General features: G+C 36.7%; 2 protein-coding genes across 3 annotated transcripts; one reads left to right on the forward strand and one right to left on the reverse strand.

Annotated features, from left to right (window-relative positions):
* Positions 1-5,522: 5,522 nt before the first annotated feature.
* On the reverse strand, positions 5,523-18,828 carry LOC105383077. The gene is made up of 10 exons (XM_048633239.1): positions 18,770-18,828; positions 17,307-18,267; positions 16,897-16,983; positions 16,102-16,251; positions 8,959-9,077; positions 8,602-8,722; positions 7,915-8,066; positions 7,327-7,467; positions 6,847-6,933; positions 5,523-5,691 (listed from the first exon to the last, which is right to left on the reverse strand). Exons 1-10 carry the CDS (start codon positions 18,772-18,774, stop codon positions 5,574-5,576), a joined length of 1,941 nt encoding a protein of 646 aa, XP_048489196.1. The 5' UTR covers positions 18,775-18,828; the 3' UTR covers positions 5,523-5,573.
* Positions 18,829-19,370: 542 nt separating this feature from the next.
* On the forward strand, positions 19,371-22,533 carry LOC105382316. Of its 2 annotated transcripts, XM_011552179.3 has the most exons (8): positions 19,371-19,503; positions 20,096-20,185; positions 20,277-20,403; positions 20,474-20,541; positions 20,635-20,734; positions 20,827-20,951; positions 21,146-21,173; positions 22,080-22,533. In XM_011552179.3, the coding sequence occupies exons 1-8, from the start codon at positions 19,500-19,502 to the stop codon at positions 22,276-22,278; spliced, it is 741 nt and encodes a 246-aa protein (XP_011550481.2). In that variant the 5' UTR covers positions 19,371-19,499; the 3' UTR covers positions 22,279-22,533. The 2 variants fall into 2 exon arrangements, with proteins under 2 accessions (XP_011550481.2, XP_011550474.1); XM_011552172.3 differs by lacking the exon at positions 22,080-22,533 and having other exon boundaries at positions 21,146-21,622.
* The last annotated feature ends 64 nt before the right edge of the window (positions 22,534-22,597 follow it).

A 22,597-nucleotide genomic window follows, 5' to 3' on the forward strand; every position in this document is an offset into this window, starting at 1 on the left:
CAATTAAATAGATATTAATTATAATGTATGTTGACTAACATATAAAGTAACATATAGATATATTTATAATATTTAAAAGTATATTAGGATAGAAACAGCCCTTGGTCAACTATCGATTTTCATGTCTTTATCTATACTTACAATATTATATTTACTTAAGTATATGAAATAATTTTGAACAAAAATGTAGCTACTTAATTAAGAAAACATGAATAAAATAGTTGGAAATACAATAGTTCTACGGGAGAAGCAAAGTAGAATCGGTCTTGCCAAGGGCTACCCTCGCTACGTGCGAAATATGGCTAAAATTTGTGTCTTATAGTAATTTTACAATTAATACAAAAGTATTTCAACTTTTTGTCGATATTCTATATTGATACATTCATTATCGATTATGTACTCGTTTTGACATAAATCTCGCTTATACAGGGTGTCCCAAAAGTCAACGTCATCCCTTAAAGAGCTGATAGGTCAGCTCATGAGAGGCCAGAATATCACAATATGACCTTAGTAAAAACTCGATAATTTTCGAGATATTGACACTTTTATAAATTTGCTGAAAATCGACACCTTGGATCAGTTTTTTGCGTGCCGCCGGTACAAAAATCCATATTGTTAGAATTTGTTTGGTGTTGCATCACCCTGTATAGCCCTGCTATTGATCTCAGTCAAAAAAAATATGGAGTAATGCTGTATGTTCAAAAAAAACACGGTTTTCAAAGTCATAAAAGGTAATCGTATTTTTTTTAAAACAACTTTGACTCTACATACTGTAAAAAAAATATACCACTCAAACCTGGCACCTTATTTGAAAAGATTGCTCATTTAATGCAGTTTCCAAAATGGTATGAAACGTTGCTATTGTTTCAATAAACAAAAAAGTTATTGCTATTTTAGTACAAAACGACCTCGATGTAAAATTGTTTGAAGGAAATTTATCTGACAGAATTTATTAAGGGTAAGTCATGTTGGAATGAGTAAAAGTAAAATAAGTGGTGGGGTCAGCCGTGGCAACATAGATGACGCAAAAATAGCTAAGAAAAAACTTACCAAACTCTTATAAAACATATTTTTACACCTTATTTAAAAAAACAAACATTTATTGACTTTTATTTTTATTTCTCAAAATTATAACACCACATTATTATATTAAGTACATAATCAGCAAAAAATAATACTCATTAATGGTCATAATCATAATTTTGAGAGTTTAGTTTTGTTTAACAATAACTTTAAAATAAATAACAAGTAATTAGAGGTAATGTTAATGACAAACTGATCTGTCCCTTTTTTGGATACTGTGGGTGTACAATGTACATGTGTAAGCGTTTTACTTGTACAATATCACACATTAGCACTACTCAGGAATGTACGTTACCATGCGCTACATTTATGGGGAATGTGGAGTTGCTATAGTCCACTTTTTTCGATAAAGATACTTAAAATGCGTTTTTTTTTATTAACTGTGACAACGTTGTCTCTTTTCCCACTCCCGGCCACACCACCTATTTCACTTTTACTCATTCCAACATGACTTACCCTTAATAAATTCTGTCAGATAAATTTCCTTCAAACAATTTTACACCGAGGTCGTTTTGTACTAAAATAGCAATAACTTTTTTGTTAATTGAAACAATAGCAACGTTTCATACCATTTTGGAAACTGCATTAAATGAGCAATCTTTTCAAATAAGGTGCCAGGTTTGAGTGGTATATTTTTTTTACAGTATGTAGAGTCAAAGTTGTTTATAAAAAAATACGATTACCTTTTATGACTTTGAAAACCGTGTTTTTTTTTAACATACAGCATTACTCCATATTTTTTTTGACTGCGATCAATAGCAGGGCTATACAGGGTGATGCAACACCAAACAAATTCTAACAATATGGATTTTTGTACCGGCGGCACGCAAAAAACTGATCCAAGGTGTCGATTTTCAGCAAATTTATAAAAGTGTCAATATCTCGAAAATTATCGAGTTTTTACTAAGGTCATATTGTGATATTCTGGCCTCTCATGAGCTGACCTATCGGCCCTTTAAGGGATGACGTTGACTTTTGGGACACCCTGTATACCTACTTAGATTAGACTATTTATATAATAACAATATTCTTAATGTATTCTATGAATCATGTAATTTTGATACTTTCTTCATTATACTTACCTACTTATACCTATTTAAACGTGTAGAAATTATAATATGTGTCGTGTTCGTAAACATTATAATTAAACATTAGCATAGATTTAGAATATAACTAAAAACTGTATTTTTTGAGAAAACGTTAATTTTAATCAATCTAATAAACCAAATAAATTCTACTAATTTAAATGTTATTTTAGAATCGAATTGATTTTGTGACTTATTAATTTGACTTAATTATTATTGTTATTTTTTTGAGATTTTATTCTTGATGACTTGTTTCTGTCGTAATGTAACTCAGTTCGGGCATTGTACCTTGTACTCTACGCTGTATGATTAAATGTGAATGTAATTAAATATTATTAACTAATTTATGTATTGTTTCAATCCAACATCCTCATCGCTTTTAAACTAAAGTTATTGAGACACTCTATAGTTCATTTTAAATAGCATTAGATAAAAGGTTAGCTGAGGTATGACACTTAGGCCCTATTTCACAATGTCTGGTTAGTGGCTACCTGTGAGATAAAATACATGCTGTCAGTTTCTGTTATTAGTTTTTTGACAGTGACAGCATGTATTTTATCTCACAGGTAGCCACTAACCAGACATTGTGAAACAGGGCCTTATGCTCTAATATTTATTGGTCGGTATCATCCTAAATTTTATTGACCATTTGTGCTATTTAAAATAAGCCGATAATTCAGGGGTCTAGGGGTCGTGAACAGCATCAAACAAACAGTTTTAATTGCAATGCGTGTATTTAAAATTATAATAGTAAACAAAAAATAATAATCTACCATACAATATAAAATCTTAACAGACAGTTTTTACAGTATCAGTCGAAAAATAATAAAAATACTCGTAAAATGCACCACAAAAATATACATAAAAATACCTACACAGTGACCTAGCATCGCTCTTCCTCACATATTTGTACAACACTAAGGCCAGATATATCGATACGGCATGCTCCAGGCGGCATTCCTTATGGTCTATTCCTATGTGTTTATCAACAAAATCACCGTAAACATTAAATTTGGTCGGATTTGATCAAGTTAAAAAAAAACTATTTACCTATTCCGATCTGTTATCCTATAAATAAGGGTGGAGTCTAGGAAACTTATGTATATCCTACCACATAGATAGGTATCCGAGAATTTACCAGAATTGAATTCAGCAGGGTAAATTTATCTAGGGTAACACGTCATAATAACCGAACATAGGAATGCAAAATAGTCAGTGTTTACCTCGCATCAGTTTCTGAACATCAAGTTAAGCAGCCATTTGATATATAGATTTTAATGGGAAACAGCTGCCTCTACATGGGTTTGTTATCGACGAAGATAAACGTCACTTTATTGCGATTCGCCATAAATACGGGCAATACGACACTGTGATTGATGGAACATTCAATGAACGAGTTTACCGACGTCGATAACGAACCCGTGTAGCAGCTGCAGAGTGCTTGACCATAGGAAGCGCCGGCGTTTTGCTCAAGAGCTGCGTTGTGCGATTATCGTTAATAAATAGGCAAATACTGCATTTGCATATTAAACTCTACAATACTTGACACAATCTACCACCACACCACGCCTACTGGACACACATCTCATTACATACTCATTATATATTGTACATAAAATTACACAAATAAAAATGTATTACAAAATGCACGATTTGAGCAGTGTGAGGCTGGATAAGTAAACATAAGTAATTATTTCTACGGAGATCTCTCTCTTCTCATTAAAGCTTTACGACACTAAGTAATCGTTACTAAGAACATGCGAGTTTCTGGCCGAGTCCTTAGATTAACAAAATACGAATAAGATTGAGTGTCAGTGACAAAAAAACGCCTCAGCAAAATTTATTTTATTTAATAACAGTACAAGACAAATCTTCTCACCGAACTAGGGCGGTGAGAAGATTTGTGTCTATATTTATTGGTACAATGTTAGTCACGCTAATTCCAATTTAGAACACAATTCTATGATTGTGGTGGCGAATGTTACCTCGCATATTCATAGTAACGACGTAGCTTTATAAAAATGGCTGTTATTTTTTTAACATCAGATTCTAAGCCCGTGACTATAAATTTATTGAATTACACCTAGTAAATAGTACACAACAGTCGTTCATTATTGTGCTTTAATATTTTGAACTTTTTTCTATCTTAATCAGACACCAAATATTCTTATACATATTCCATAAGTACCATCACTTGATATATTTACTAAATGTGCTAAATATTTAACATTTAGTGGTCAAAAAATAATATATTTCTATAGAAGTAGGAAATGTGAAGTTACCAACTCGCTATACAAGGAAGGTTTGGGAATTCATAATGTGAAATATAGATTTTTATTTAAAATTGCTTAACAGGGAAAGAGACGAAAAATATAGGTTTCTAATATAATTTGTTTTCACTAGTACTGGCCTAATTTAAGGAGTATATATTCACGACACTACTTTTATTAATTTGTATATATTTTCTAATAAATTTATAATATTCACCTATAAATAAAACCTATTTTTATATAGTTTCTTTAGATTCAAATTAATACTGAAAAATAGTTTTTTATAAGACATCGCTGATAAAATGGCAAGCAAATTGTCAAAATCATAACTAACTAAATTAATGTAAATGATAGAAATAAAATTGGCATATTTTAGCAAAAAACTATAGTTTTTTTTGCCTAAAACAGCATTAACTAAACACATAGACCTACAACAGACGTATATTATAACAAATCTATATTTATTTATTGTACGATTTTAATATGTATTCGATTTCCACAGGACACTTATTTTATATATTGCTTTTAATATATTGGTCCTTATATATTCAACTTTCATTCAAATAACTAAAAAAATGGAATGACACTTAACTGGAATGTCAAAATCTTGAAAAATGAGTATTTTCCTTAGTTATAAAAAGATCACGAGAAAAATATGACTTTTAAAATGGCAAAGGCTGAATTTTAGGACCAAGATTGTTTCTCTAGAGTCTAAAACGGTTTATCCATAGTCGATTGACCCATGAACGATTAGGTTTCGCCTAACGAACTTTTCGTCTACCTACAAATTAGGGTGAAACGTTCGCTGGACGAAAAATTCTGAAATGTTACCGTTACCGTACAACCACCGACACACTAGCAATCCTTAGGCACCGTTGCTCGCCTGTCCAAAGTAACCTCAGATTTAACAAGCGATCGACGCTGCTTAAGGATTGTTAATTGCTGGTGGTGGAAACCCAGTTCATTGGTCAATCGACTGCTTGATATACCGTTTCATCCCCGTTATTCTATCACGAAATAAAACTCACACTCTGGACATAGATCTCCCGGGGCCCAAGTCCTTCGACACAGGTCTTCTGGGGCCCAAGTCCGTGGACTTAGGCCTCCCGGGGCCTAAGTCCGCGGAAATAGGCCACTACCGCTTGGCGTCGTACTGCTTCACGAGGTCGGGGATGGCGTTGGGCTCCACGGGCAGGCGCCGCATCAGCTCGCTCAAGTTTTTCACGTAGGACAGCTTCTTGAAGAATTTTGAGCTGAAAAGTAAAGTTCAGATATTTAGATCTGACGCAAATTAAGAACTGTACATTATTAACATTATAATACACTCCCGAGCAATGAAACAGTGTCACGGTATTGAGACCAGAAACAAAAATAAGTTGCTTTTCCCCACACTCAGACTTTCGAAAACAAACACATCATTCATGGGGAACTGTATACGTTTTTATAATAAATTATCAAATGAAGCAATAAACCTTACTGAGCAAAAATTTAAGAATTATGTTAAAGCTAAATTATGTAGTAAAGCTTACTATAGTATAAATGATTATTTAAACGACAAAAACGCGTGGTCTTGTCCACCTCAGCAAAGGCTATTGAAAAAATGAAATGGATATAGGTACTTAAGTAAAATTGTAGGTACTAGATATAAGTAAAAATTGTAATAGATATATAAGGAAAAAGTTGAAAAGATGCTCGAGGAGTTTCTTTCGCCATTTCTTTCCTTCTCAATGACGGGGCCTTTGTGAAATAGTGGTAGATGACTATCGACAAATAATTGTAAAATTTTACGTCGATTAAACCATTTGAATTTGAATTCAGTGACAATAGCACTAAATTACACCTAAACGGAAAATACTAGCTCAATGACGCCGGCGCCATCTGCAATTTAATTTAATTTAATTTATTTTATTCAACAGACAACTAAAGGTCTAGGTATATTACTTTATTAGCAATATTGAAGTACATTTAACAACGCATCAAATACACTCACGGGCAATGAAAAGGTTCCACTGCGAAAAGCACCAAATTAATCCAAAACTGAAAAGCTAGCTTAATGACGCCTTATGCAACATTAAAGTACATTTAACAGAACATCAGGATATTACCAGTTAAAAACGAATATATTGTATTTGTGTTTGGTGTCTGCATTTTTTGAGTGGAACTTTATCATTGCCCGTGAGTGTATTATCAACTAAAAACATAAATATTTCAATAGTTACAATGAAGCAAACGTTTTAAAAAAAATGGTGCCCATTTCGATATTTATAATTTTTTTCATTGCTCGTGAGTGTATTATGTGCTTATTTAGATGTTTGATTCCGCCAAATGTCAAATAAGATGGAGGAAACTGAGATTGAAGGCAGTGAGGAAGTTATATATAAAATCATGTGAAGTAGTTAAAATCTCACCTGACGAAGGGCTTGGAGAGCAGCACGAGCGACTTGATCCAGAACGTGGGGTGCACCAGGTACAGCTGCTTCAGGCTCTTGCGCAACCTGGGAATGTATTTAAAAAGTCTTATAAATAAACTAAGCAACGTTAAAAAGCCCCGATAATCAACACTAAAATTCGCATAACTTTTGAACGGATAAGATTTTGATCAAATATGGCTATGGCTACGAACACTAGGGGCAATATTATGCTGTATGCTACCATTTCGACCCATCCCCTACCCTTTCCAAACATTCTAACCTCTTCCCTACCCTACACTCCTATCCCCTCCCCGCCATTCATCCTTTTAATCCCTTTCTCTTCGCTTTCCTCAACTTCCAAGTACGGAAAAAGTAGTAAACTATTCACCGTCGGTCCACCAGCCGGTAGCACTGCAGCAGCCAGCCCCAGGCGGGCAGGCGGCCCCGCCCCACGCCCCCCGCGTCCCCCACACTCACCGTCGGTCCACGAGTCTGTAGCACTGCAGCAGCCAGCCCCAGGCGGGCAGGCGGCCCCGCCCCGCGCCCCCCGCGCCCCCCGCCAGCACCACCAGGCAGTACTCGTCGGTGACCAGACGCTCCAGGGACCACATCACGTAGCTGAAAAGAAATTAATGAAAATTCAGACATAAATTGACGGATAATTTTTGTGACATACGATTAGCTGGTAACTTTTCTAAAATTCCGATAATCCTTCGTTGATCATAGCATCATTGTTGACTGAAATATTGACTATTACATGATCATAAAAAAGTAAATATTACTGCTGGCAACCCCGCAAAAATAATAAGAACTAAATACGAGTGTGCTGTTTGTAACTGCACAGAAGCCTCAATGTCGAACGAAATGTGACGAACTGTCATTTTACAAGAGACTTGCAAGCGCCATCGAGATACCCCTATTTCAACACTCTGTGTTAGATAGAAACATAGAAACTCAAAATTCGAGTATCAATATGACGTTGGCTAGCCTCTTATAAACTAACAGTTCATTATATGAATTTGGGGGTAAGTGTACACGTACAGTTATGTTCAGTATGTAACTCACAGAAACAAATTATCCATGACATAATGATAATCCACACGCGCGCGGTCCGGCAGGTGGCACGCAGAGAACACGATGATGGCGGCGCCCCCCGCGCCCCCCGCCGTCCCCATGTAGCCCCCGTGAGAGAGGCACCGCTTGAACGGTTCTATGACCTGGGGGAGAGAAGAAAATGGGGTTATATGTAGATAGATAGAATATTATTTATTTGTACACAAACAGAAAAGAAATGACAATACTAATATACTAACAACACATAGGTACAAAAATGGCAGTCTTATCGCTTAAAGCGTCTATTTCAAGACAACCGTTATAATTTGATGATGAGGTTGCAGATAATGAGGATATACCTACCAAGATATATCTATAAAAGAGGCTTAAAAAGTAATGATAACAAATTCTGATGAATCAAAAAATCAAAATCTGTTATGGAGGAAACGCATAGGCTACTTTTATCATTTAATCGCATATTTTAATCCTTATAATAAACTCAGAAACTACAGAGTGGTATTCAGGGCAAGATGGGCACTTCACGGGGAAACCATTTAAAAACTCTAATGATAACTGCACCTACTTAAATTTTAAGACAAATAAATACTTACAATACTCTGATAATAATCAATTATCTTAGTTATGTATCCATTGTTTTTGTCAAAGCATGTAAGGATAAGTGAGTGGTGAGTGACTCACCTTCATGTCGCAGGTGCTGGTGGCTCCGTTGCCCAGAGGTACCTTCAGCCAGGCGCGCTCCTCCTCAAACTCTTCAGCAGCAGAGTACTCCGGGATTGGGTCACTGGCACTGGATGAGTTTCTAGAAGAAAGCGTAAACTTGTTGTTAGGATTCTTGGGTTGTATGACAGGAGCTTTGCTCAGTATATCTTACAAATATGTCTTTACAGATATGCTGTATCGGTTGCCTAATTTTGGGTTCTTTGTTATATCTTTGCTAGTTGGTCGTGGACACAATAAGAAGATGCAATAGACATCATCATCATCACTGATGGTGCGCAGAGGATTTAATGTGATATGTGATGAGAGCTATCATACCTGTGGCTGCTGCCCCGGTCCTCGGCTGCTGCCTCCAAGACGTCACCAAGCTGCGGTTCTTCTTCTGAGGAGAGGGAGCAGGCGGACACGCTGTCCAGACTGACGCTGTCTTCAGGCGGCTGCGGGGGGAGAGGGGGGTTTATTTGTATACCAATAAAAAAACGTATAAACGAAGACAAGACTTTATTTAGACAGTGGGTAGAGAAGCTGTCTTATTTTATTTTATTTTTATTTATTCGGGTTGACAAACAGTTGTACATTATAATAATTATAAATAAATATCGGTAAATCTCTAAGGTAAATCTTAAGATATAAATGTACGAGTACAGCCCACATGTCCAATGTCTTGTGGCTGTTAACGAAGGGTTTTACATTTTACATATACATTTTATAGGGTAGAAAACCAAGTGAAACTTTGGCAGCACAAGCGAGAGTGCCTTTCAGGTTTTGAATTACACTATCGAGGAGAAAAAATTGCGACTGAACCAACCAGTTAGAACTGGGGAATCGGGCACAGTCGCTTAAGGCACCATCTGTATTTAGCTTCTAATTTTGCTCCCCATTGTTTATTGTACACAAATAGATAGTTTTGTGCTGAGATGCTCTACCTACATATTTTTTATGCTGACTGTAGAAAGGACGGATTAAACGCTTGACGCGATAGACGCAACTATGTGGTTCGATAAATATGACCAAACATGATCATTATTTCATTAACGGCTTTCCAAATCAGATGATTACCAGCTGGTTCTACCTTTTTTGGCATAAGATTTTTTTGCCTAATCTCGTATTGCATAGTAACGTTTGGTCAAAGTCTCGTTACGCCGAAAATCGTATGGCATAATCCCTAGCAATTAAACTATTTTTGTGTCATAATATGCATGAACTTTATATTTTTGACTGCTTCATAAATGATGATCTTATATATTATATCCCATATTTTAACAGTATATATTTTATCATATACACCCTTACAACGAATAACCATATAAACGTGTTCTTAAACCAGATTGTCGGACTTACTACAGAAAAATCAAGCCTTTATGCTAACAGAGACTCTCTAGCTTGCAAACAACGCCTTGAATTACCTTTTCTCGTAAATGGAATCACTTAGTATTGCAGATGAATTAGAACAAACTTTCAATATAGAATGCCATGCCTTAGATTGTCCAGACCAATGCAAGAACATCCTCACAGAGAAGTATAACATAAAAATACTAAATTTTAATATACGCAGCATAGAGTGCAATTTTGACAACTTTCTCGTAACACTGCATCGGCTAAATATAGACTTCGATGTTATCATTCTCACTGAGTGTTGGTTAAGAGAAGGCACAATTATAGGCTCTATTGATGGCTACGAATCCTTTCGAACTAATAACTACATTAACAAAGCAAGTGGGGTGGTTGCGTATGTTAAATCATATTTAAATGCTTCCATGTACGAACTACCTGATAAAGAATCCAATTGTGTCGTCGTTGAGGTACCAAACAAATTCACGTTATTGGGCGTTTACCGATCACCCTCGTTTAAATGTATAAACCAATTTTTAGCAGAGCTTAGTCAATCCCTAAATAAATTAAACAATAATAAGTGTTTAATTTTGGCCGGTGACATCAACATCGATATTTTACCAGAATCTGAGAGCTCAAATCGCTCAGAGTATCTCTGTTTAAATGCTGAATACGACTTGGCACCGGCTATTACTAAACCAACTAGACATCTTACCTGCCTTGATCACATCTTCACGAGACCCCGCTTCAAAGCAGTAGGAGTTGTATGCGACTCAACAGTGACTGACCACAAACTTACAATGATTGGACTGGCTAACTCTAAAATTAAACCATTTTCAAAATCTCGTCTCATCACAAAACTTAATTTTGATTGTATTGCCCAGGATTTAAGTAAGGTCGATTGGTCAACGGTAATTAATGCAACAGATGCCACTTTGGCCGCTGAGGTTTTCTCGTCTACTTTTAATGGGATTGTCGAACTTCATAAAGAGACAGTGAAAGTAAGTAGGCGAAAATTTATCATAAAACCGTGGATGACACCAGGTCTTATTAAATGCACCAAAAATCGCGACATTCTTCACGCCAAAGCAAGAGCCAGTCCAAATGACCCTGTACAACAAATAATATACAAACGATACAGGAATTTTTGTAAGCTTTTATTAAGTAATCTGAAACAGGAATATGAAAGAAACGAGCTTAACACTAATAAAAACAACCCCAAAAAACTGTGGGAAATAATTAAAGATATCTGCCATGCAAAGAAACCCAGTAACTCAGCTATTGAACTAACAACCCTACATAATAACCTAAATGACTCTCTCGATGCCTGCAATGAATATTTTTCTACTGTAGGTGGCAACTTAGCCCAAAAAATACTTCAAAACATTGAAGAAAATGAAGACTCCTTGGCAAAAAGTTTAGCTCCCTCTACAGTTAATCCTAAATCAATATACTTAGCACCCACTGATGAAAATGAAATTCGGGGACTCATCATGAATCTGAAAGATCAAAGCGCGCCGGGTCTTGATGGTATCGGCAGTCGGCTAATCAAATATGTGAGGGACCTAATTCTTTCTCCGCTTACTCATATAATTAATACAAGTATTGAAACCGGTGTGTTCCCTGCTTGTTGGAAAGTAGCGGCCGTTAGTCCTATTTTTAAGAGTGGAAAGAGGGACGATCCTGCTAATTACAGACCAATCTCTCTGCTTATTATATTTTCAAAGTTGCTGGAAAAGGTGGTCAACAGCCGATTGATGAACTTTCTCGAAACAAAAAATCTCCTTAGTGCTAATCAATTTGGTTTCAGGCATGCTTTGTCCACAGAAGACGCAGTAGGTTCGCTTTCGAGGAATATCGTTAATGCTCTGGATAAAGGGAAAGCTTGCATTGGTGTGTTTCTTGACCTGGCCAAGGCATTTGATACCGTGTCAGTCAAGATTTTACTAGGAAAGATGGATAAAATGGGAATAAGAGGTATTGCTCTGAAATGGTTTGAAACATATCTAACCAACAGAAGTCAATGTGTTAAGATTGGCAATAACATAAGCTCACAAAAACAAATCAAATATGGAGTACCCCAAGGCAGTATCCTAGGTCCCTCGCTCTTCCTGATCTATCTGAATGACATCTCCTCGACAAGAATTCAAAATGCCGACTTTTACTGCTACGCTGACGACACGGCAATCATTTTTAATGACAATTCATGGAGTGAGGTCTTTCAAAAAGCGGAAATAGGTATAACAACACTAGGAGTCTGGTTAAGAAGGAACCTTCTTACACTTAACACTGAAAAAACAAAATACCTTGCGTTTCACAAAACAAAAGCTTCCGAACCAAAAGAATCTCCAGGAATCGTTGTTCACAGCTGCGGCCAGGATCCATTAAACAAATCTTGCTCGTGCCCTACAATAGAACGTACAAACTCCATTAAGTACCTGGGTGTTCACCTCGATGAAAAAATGACGTTTAGAGACCATATTAAGAAATTTTCTGCCAAAGTTCGTAAATTGATTCACTTCTTTAAGGCTCTTCGAAACAGTGCGGATATAGGTCTTCTAAAACAGATTTATGTATCCATTTGTCAACCCATCTTACGCTACTGTCTGCCAATATGGGGAGGTGCTGCCAAATCAATTTTAATTGAGATAGAAAGAGCCCAAAGATCAGTGCTAAAAGTCATGTTAGGAAAAAAACGTCAACACCCAACTAACAGTCTGTTCAACGAACTTCAACTACTAACTGTGCGAAAAATTTACATTGAAATGGCTACAATAACTGTCCATAAAGCTCTCATGGTATCTGCAGATCTACCCGAGTTGAAGTCGAGACGAGTGTATAAAGCACCACTTAACCCAACAAATACAGCATTTGCTCAAAGGCATTCTAGTTTTCTTCACCCGTATATATATAATAAAATGTGTAAGGTATGTAAACTCAAAAATAAAACTACAAGGGAAATCAGAATTGTAGTCCACGTCTATCTGCTAAGTCTCACTTATGACGAAACCGAACGTATTTTAAATCAAGTCGTGTAAGGGTAACAAATATACACACTTAAATTTATTTTTATTCCATTTTATTGTTTATTTATGTAACTAGTACTATATAATATATTACTTATATTTATTAACAGCCATCCTATTAATTATTTAAACTCATATAATCGCCACCGCTCATGACCGCCCGCTCCGTCCATGGCACTCGAGATACGGAAAACGATCTCTGCGATACAGGTTCGCCTAGTGCAGAGTTCAAAAGTAATTACCACTGGAGTAAATTCAAAGTACCCTACGATTATTGTTGAGATTTTTTATTTAAGATTTTTGTTTATTCCAATTATGTATCTGATTTGGTAAATAAATTATTTGTATTTGTATTTTGTATTTGTAAATCTCGTTTAGTAAAAAGTTATTTCGCATAACATTGTTTAGCCTAATAATGGTATGGCCAAATCTTGAATAGCCTAATAATGCTATGGCATGGGTTTATTAGGTTTATACAAAGTAATAATATTCGTTTGGCTTTAACTTTGACGCAGCGTCTCCCTACATAGCGCAAACTGGTGCCATGTATTGTTTCCGCTGTTTGGAAAACGCTCCGCTCCGCTTCGCTGCGCTCCGCTTTGGTTTTGATGAACATGTGCACCTAACACGCTCCTCCTCGCTTTGCTCGTCGTCGCACCTATTTTTAGGTTTCGATCTCATGGGGTTTGTAATAATTATATTTCGATTTTTTGATCATACAATATCGTGATTTTCGGGATGTATGAGAAAAATACCACAATTTGTACATTTACTACATACTTAATATATTATTTATTAAGATAACATTAGGAGAAACAAGATTATACATAGGTATAGACGAACATAAATTTGAGCAAACGAAACTTAGGTGTTTAAAGATTGTGCCTAAAGAGTTTTAGACGAAACGAGCCTTATGCCACATAAGTCTTGGCAAAGTGATGGTTCGGCCAAAAAAGTTTAGACCATACGAGTTATGCGAAATGAGTTTTGGTCAATAAAGATTATGCCAGATGAGCGGAACCCTTACCAGCTACCTAAACCATAGTTTCAAGCGTATAAAGTGCATTAGAAGATGAATAAGTGTATTTGTTATTGAGTCAATGTCAACTACAAAACGAATTGATAGCGAGAAACCTCAACATTACAAAATCTCCACGACAGTCTATTGTTTTGGCAAAATCTCAAAACATTTGTGAATGACACTCGAGAACCATAAATCAATCATAATATTGTGATTGTAATCATTTCCTATGTTTCTTTTGCTTTTCTGTATAACCTCTTAGCATTCAAACTGTAGGATCAAATTTTATCAGTGAAAGGAGGTAGGCCAGTGTAATATACGTACTGAACTAATAGCCAAAAATATATCCCATTGTTTTTTTAAGTACTTATCAACAATATTTTAATTAGGTTCTACTTCTAAGTATTTTTTATTAGAACATTATGTTGACATTATACTTTAAAGTTTAAACAACAACGACGTTTATGCAGTAAAAAATAAGGAAGACAATCGCTTATACCAACAAACATTCGACCCAGAATTTAGTTGCAAGTATCACAAAGGCCTACTTGTATAAACTTTCCCATAGCATTTAGTATTGTTTGTAAACTGTAATAATTTTGCCGTGAGAATTATACGTTTTTTGCATGGTTGCGTAGAATACGAAGTCAAGCTTTTCAATGCATATTAAAATGATTAATAAAGGAGTTTTGCATTTATTTTAATAATAATAATAATAACTGTTGGGCATTAGCGACCCCACCCACCCGATGCCGGGGAGAACCCCTGATCCTCATCTCTGGCTTGCCTTTATTGGTTGTCCAGAGTGAACACTGACGAGGAACAGGATCTCCCACCTCTTGCTTGCCTTCACTGGCTGGCTTGAGTGGTGTACCGCTAGAGCAGAAATGCTCGGAGGAAGGAAGTATATCCAGTAAGTGCTTGTAGGGGTCTTGACCGGCATCCGCGATTGCTCTGAGAGCCTTGGTATACCTCTCCACCCTCAGCACCTCATGCCATGTTGCCCTCTTGTTGCTACGTCACTGTAATGTGCTAGCGACTGTTTTGGGGGGCCCATTTAATGTGTGTGCGAGTCACCTCTTGCCTTTTTATCCGTATGTGAAACATATAGGTCCAGGCAGGGGCCATAGTCCTTCCATAGTCCCAGAAACCCAGTCCATTTAGCACCCCATTCCATAACCCTGTATTCGTTTTCTCCATATCCTACAATAGTCCTGCACTAACCGGGGGTTTTCCTTGGGTTTACTTCTATAGTTTTCACAGGGAGAATCGTCGGTTGGTGTCACATTTCATTTAGATTAATGTTGTCAAACGGGCCTCTACATGTTGGCTTCGGCCCCATGCACGCCTTCCAAATGCCCGGGACCCCATGGTCCCGTGATGGTAAAGACACAACATAATAATAAAAATAATTTATTTATTTAAATTGACAACTTAGGCCCGGTCTGGGCTACTGACAACAAATTTGACTGGCCAATCCTTTATCTACGGTGAAAAACCCTAGTCCAACTGTTTTTGACAAGAAGAAAAGCCAGATAAAGAAACAATAATATGATTTCATTTTATTCTGGTGTAAAGCTTAAAGCTGTTTCTACATCCTAAATAATATTATTAATGCGAAAGTAACTGTGTCTGTCTGTCTGTCTGTTACTCTTTCACGCCAAAACTACTGAACGGATTTGAATGAAATTTGGTGTACATGCGGTCTAGACCCTGGGAAAGGCTACTTTTTATCCCGGAATTCCCACGGGAAACCTTTTTAAGGCGAGGCGCGGGGACAGCTAGTTATGTATAAGGTGCACCTTTACTGCATAGATAAAGAAACAATATAAAAATGGCGGTCTTATTATTATGCCTATCAACACTCCTTCCAACACCCTTTTCAAAAATTTCAAAATCCTATTTACTATTTATTATTATGCGTGAGTTATACCCACCAATATCCTTTTCCAGAACGGCCGCCATTTTCTCAGATTCATTCATTGACAGATTTTGAACGGTTCATCAATCAATCAGTTCAGAATTTTTCAATTTACTTAGTACTTATCTGAGATTAGAAAACAGACTTTACGTCCCACTCACCAGCACAATCCGTCTCCTCATAGTCCCCGAGGGGGGCAGCGCGGCCGCGTGCCGCAGCGCCACGCTCCCGGCGCGCACGTCCAGCGTCGCCTGGTACGAGGAGCGGTCCTCCTGGGTGGACGAGGAGAGGACGTCTGGGGAGTCTAGGTCCTGGGGGAGAGGGGTTGGGATAGAATTTAGGCTACATCTGCACGGGCAGGAGGCTTCCTTAGCGAATAGCGAGTCACCAAGCGAAAAGCAAACTTTCTCAAATCTTTACGACCGGTTGCATTGAGCGCTTAGCGCCTGGATAGTCGCTTAGCGTGTATCAGTGCGGCCGTTCACGAACATTCTAGCTAGAACGTCGGTTTTACTAAGACGCTAAGTGAGTCGCTAGAATCTAGACGCTAAGCAAGCCTCCTGACTGTGCTTAGGGAGCCTTAGGATATCATATGTAAGTGATAAGTACTAACGTCTCGAATGATAAGCGAACTAAAACTAGAGAGGAAACAAATTAAAACTGTAATAAAAGGATAGAGCAAGATAGCGGATATCATTTAGATACAAATACCTACAAAATCATTACTTCTTTCAGATTTGGATATGGTCTGAAAAAACGTACTTAGTTAAAACTAAATGACTGGCTTCCACAGCATAACTAGCACGGTTCGCAAGATGCTCACGACAATACAAATGTTACTTGTATCGGGCGGCCTCAAGAGAGAACGCGATGAAAATATTACGTCACGTTTTGTTTGTTTTGTCGTGCGCATTTTTCATCCCGTGCTAGACATGGCTTATTATCTATGGCCTCACCTGGTGGACGCTGCTGCGCCGCTCCACGGGCAGCTGGAAGTTCGGTAGCGAGCGCAGGTCGGACGGAGACTCACACCATTCCGCCACCTTTAATTATTTAGATATTATTATAAACAAAAAGATCAACTATTCTTTATTATTTATTGGGACTAAATATTCAATGAAATTTAGGGTGTCAGGTCAAATGACGTGTCTATGTATAAAAGTGGTTAGGTGCAATAATGTTCTTTGTATAGGGTGGAATTTTGTAAATGATGTTCTACCAGATCAATGTCCTGCTCAACACATAATGATGACCTACTCAGAAAGACTGAAATAGATATGGACCTATTCAACGAAAATTTATAGAATAGAGCAGCGAAAATGCAAATTTTCAAGGACAAATAAATTTCACAGAAAAACAGACTTACCCCAGAATGGAACTCCTCAGGTTCTGGTATACCAACAGGCAATGACTCCTCCCCCCTTTTCGGTGTGCTCTCCCCCTTAATGCCCATTTTCTTCTTCCTCTCCTCCACATACTTCAGTATGGCACTGTCGTCCCGATGTTCATCCACCACACGACCCAAAACCCTTTGCGGTGTCGACACATTTGTAACATTCACTTTAAGCTCTGTCTCCCTAAAGCAAGGTATGATCTTCCTTCTAGAATTTTCTAGATCTTGCACTCTTGCTACGTCTGGTGGACTAGTAACATTGTCTATTCTAGAGATATCATTCAAGATTTGACTGTCGGCTGTTACAAAATTCTCGTGGAAATAGAGGTTATTTTTCGATGTGTTTCGTTGTGGCCCGTAGAAATCTGTGAAGCTATTTGCCTCGTTGGTCACCCGGTCGTCCTCTATGCTGGACAAGCTCAAGTCTTTAGCTTCATCCTCGAGTTTCTTGAAGGGTTTCTTGGGCACCACGTCGGGGTAGTTCTCCACTGCATCAGGACTGCCGAGGCCCATCAGAGGATGACTTGTAGTGAGGGTTAGTGTTGAGCTAAACTTCGGTGGACTGATTCCTAGATGCTTAGGCCTATCACCAGTTTCATCTACTTGTAAGGAGTCCAACCTTAAATTCGACATCTTAGTCGTTAAGCTATCGTTTAAGTCTTGTTTGAGTAGATTCTTGTTGATGATACACTCTTGTGTGGGCTCCGAGAGTCGTAGTACAGGTGTATCATTGTTGGTGGGGTTTTGAAGTCTCAGGACCGGGTCATCGTCATTGGATTCTTGGTCCTTCTCATCAAAGTCTGATGATAAGGTTGAGTTGGGGGTGTCCTGGGTGGTGAGGAAGGACTCGGAGCCCGTGTCCATCTTCTCGTCCGAGGATTGGGAGCTGAGGCGGTCCTCGCAGTCATTCAGCCTCAGAGATCTGGAGTTAGTACTGGAATATTGTTTGGCATCAATATAAGTGTGATGGAATAGATAGAGGGTTTAGTATGAAATTAAATATAGAACTGGAAACTGCAAATGAATTCTTTGATCGATCTCAACACTGCACAGCCAATTACTAATTGTAGCCAAAAAGATTGAAACTAGTAGACTGCTAATTAAATAAACTTGTTCTTATTTACAAATTCCTCATGTCTATTAAGTACTGGCTAACAACACAGTAATTAGTAATTAAATAACTTTTACCGTTTATAATTATAATTTTTATGGTTGGATATTTTGAGGGTAGATAACAAGAGATTTATAAATAAAAATGGAAAAATACTGAAGCAGTTGCAAAAAATCTACCCACATATAGGAAATGTATACGAAACAAACACGGTTGAAACTTATCGTTTCAGAAAGATTGCAAGTTTCAGAAAGATGAGCTAAGCAGAAGAAAATAACATAACACAATTTTATTGAAACCACCCTCTTACTGCTTACTTACTTACCTCATTTGCGATACAGAACTGGGCCCGAACTGCAGCCGTGTGGCGTAAACAATTTTAACAATTTCCACAGAAAACAATTAAATTACTGCGATACACATTTGTGTAAAAACTCAAAATCTCATACACCAACACCACACAGATAAACTCTATTTGACATTTAATTGTCACTATTGTCAGTTTCAAGACACTTCAAACATCAGCCATATTTTTTTATTGTCTATGATTATTTTTAGGGTTCGAGCGGATTTAAATCAAATTAATCGAACCCATGCTAGCCATCTTTGCAGCCACAGTTATTGCACCTGGCTAACATGGGTTCGATTAATTTGATATAAATCCGCTCGAACCCATGTTAGCCAGGTGCAATAACTGTGGTTGCAAAGATAGACAAATAGGTAGGTATGATAACTATCAAATTACACCTACTCTTAGTTACGGTTAAACTTTGAATGAACAAAGGGATTTGTGTAATACGATAACAACCTACTTACTTCAATCACATAACATGCAAATTCTCAAGAATTTATTTTTCAAATGAAAGAGGTTTTATTGATAATGAAAACTACGGACTATGGATTATTGTGGCTGGATTTGTGCTGTAGGTTGCAGCAGTTTTAATTCATTAAAGTCATTGAAACGGTTATAATCAAGTGTTTAAACCTATTTAAGTTTTGTTGTTTTATAAATTATATTTGTGTCTAGGTGACGTAGGTACGTACGTCACGTACAAATGGGTGAGTAAAATTCAAAATATACTTAAGTACTTAAATATTTTTAAATGTTATATAACTACTTACCTGTTTACTTAATAGCGTACTATCATCTTTAATTAGCATTACATAGCGCATAATAGACGCGGCTTCATCCTTACAAAATGACAATTTTGGCGTTAGGTGCTGCCTCGCATCCACTGGTGATCGGGTGACCAGTGTGATGGGAAATGGCCCAAGCTTAAAAAAGCAGTAAAGACCTTTATGGGATATACACATAAGTTCCATTTAGGTAATATAGCTGCAGGCACTATAATACTCCTGCACATAATAATCACGTCTATCACTAAGCAGTTAACAATGTTAAAATTATGAAAAATGTGTCTTGAATTTGATTGAGATAGTTACCAACTTACTTATTTAGAAAACGATTCAAATGACATTATCTACCCAATTTACTTCAAAACAAATCTTCAAATTTCTTCAGTATGTTTTTTAAACACGGAAGTGAATAAGTGTATTTCTAGCCGGTAATCGGGTAATCATCATCATTCGAAAGTCGGGTTTCAACCAAAAAGGTAGTTTATTAAATATATATTCCATACACTATTAACAGGTGGAAATTCACCTGTAAAAATGGAGTTTGGGGCTCTTCTCGTTTTGGTCTATCTGGTTATGCCAGCTACCTTCGCAGAAGATGTTAGTTGTAAGTATCAACATTTACTTTTTCAAATACCTACATTTTATTTGATATTACATCATCAGAAATACCTACCTACTTAATTATTTCTTTACAGATCAAGCCTGTGTTGATAAATATTCAAGAAAAGGTTACCAACCGTGGCAAGAATGGTCAGACCATTATACTTGTCATAGGTATCGATGTGAAATAAGAGATGGAAAATACTTCATTGCTGCTGTCGGGTAAGAAAAAACAAAATTTACCTATAGTGTAATTTTGTGGAAAAAAAATAATTAATGTTATTTTTTCCAGCTGCCGAAAGCCGAAAATTCCTGAAAATGCATTAGAATGTCACGAGTACATTGAAGATGAGAATGTTGGTAAGTTAAATAAAAACGAAAATGTCTAACTTATCTTCGTATTTATCCTTTGGTTATCGATGCAAAATATAATCATTTTCATTTAATTTTTAGAATTTCCTACATGTTGTGCCAGATTGAGGTGTGTAGTTGAAGCTAATGGTGAAAGAATAGTACAAACCCGAGGCCAGCCTGGAGAACTCTTCCCTGACAAGTGAGTTTCTTATGGCAAACGTGGTGGTGGCAGCAGGTGGCCTGTTAATGATATAAAATTTTCAAAATTGTAATACTTATATCTAATTTCAGACCTTGGAAAGGGCAGCAAAATGAACCTAACCCAGCGGTGATGGGAATGGTCCAACAAAACACAGTGAATGGTGAGCCTCAAGCTCCTCAACCGGCTCCAGCCATTTTCAACAGCAGAGGCGCAGGCAAGTAACGGTAGGTGTATTATTATCCATAGATTAAGCCTCAATGCTACAATGCTATCTATTCATCCGGCTTGATCTGCGGGTAATAGTATCCGATGATAATTGAGACTGCTTACTTGAATTGCTTGCTCGTAAAATAACTATTAATTCTAATTTAATTGTTTTATTAATTCAGCAAAAAATATTCTTAACAGCGGACAGCAGCGATATTAATGGTCGAAGGTACGTAGACCCGTATCCTAGCCAGCAAATGCAAGAACATCGCAGGAAAAGGTCTACAATATACCCACTTTTCGAGCGAGATCATTCCAACCTTCATACGTTTGCATATTCAACGTTCCCAGAAAAGGTTCCTGGTTATTCGCCCGAAAAGTACACTAAATATTTTACAAACAATGCTAAAGGATTCATATTTAAACTTGACTAATTTGTGGATATTTAATTCCATATAATCTAATTAAGGATGCCTTACACAAAATATTTAAACGAAATTAAATCTACTGCTGTCCTGCTCAGCCACTAGGTATACTGTCATGGAAAGAGAACAATAGATTTAATTTCGATTCAATGTTTGCTGCAAGTAACCCTAAATGTATAATTAATTAGGTTCCTACTAATGCAATATTTATAGCTTTTAGTAATAATATAGAAATAAAGTTGGTTTTACATTAGCAATTTTAAAATTATTTATACCTACCTGCTTACCTATTTCCGAGTCAATGTTAATTAAGTTCAATACTTTCTACATAATCAATTAGGGTAGCCAAACATTCAGTCATATCTACATTGCTTGTAGTTTATCACCACCGATGCATTATCGATCAAGAATCCATAAGTACCATTTGATTGCTTTTGTAGTTAGGTACTTATGTTACAAGAATTTGTCCGATTAATACAGACTATCTAAATTTTACGGTAAACAATACTGCTTAAGGAGTTTTAATGCTAATGTATGGTGGTGATACGGTAGCGCAGATAGATATTAGTTATTTTATTTAGTTTTTTTTACATAAAATATTTTACACAGTTTTTAGACAGTAAACAGGAGATCTTGAGTCACTCAGTACTGCATTTATTCAATACCCAAAGTGGTGTATGGAATATACGGTAATCTAAGACTGTTTGTAGAATCACCATCACAACCGCGAGCAAGAAGAAGAGCAGGAGGAGGAGATCACCACCCATAAATCCACTGTTCAACTGGGAACTGACACGAAATAACAACGGATATGAGCCGCAAACACACGACTTCAGTGGCCCAGAGATATCAGATGACTCGTCACCGATTTTGACTAATATTCAGTCTTACTTCATGGACAAGAAGTGATTGCAAAGTATTGTTTTAACATTGCATTGTAGGTAAAGGTAAAACTTACTTAGGTTGTACATCCGTCTCAGTGTGACGTGTTAAATTGAATATTACGTAGACATTACGAATAATATTTATAATAGTTATGTAGGTGCTATTACAGGCTGGTATACAGGTTACATTTATACTTATTAAGTATATAATTGTTAGTTTGTAACTTTTATTGCTGTTTCTAAATATATTTTTATACGGAACCCTCACTTATATTGTTTACGTGATTTTTTTATTTTATTCTGTGTAATTTTACTTATTATAAAAATAAAATAGAAGCTGTCAT

This window comes from Plutella xylostella, chromosome 2 (assembly GCF_932276165.1).
Source record: "Plutella xylostella chromosome 2, ilPluXylo3.1, whole genome shotgun sequence".
In the NCBI taxonomy this organism is placed as follows: Eukaryota; Metazoa; Arthropoda; class Insecta; order Lepidoptera; family Plutellidae; genus Plutella; species Plutella xylostella.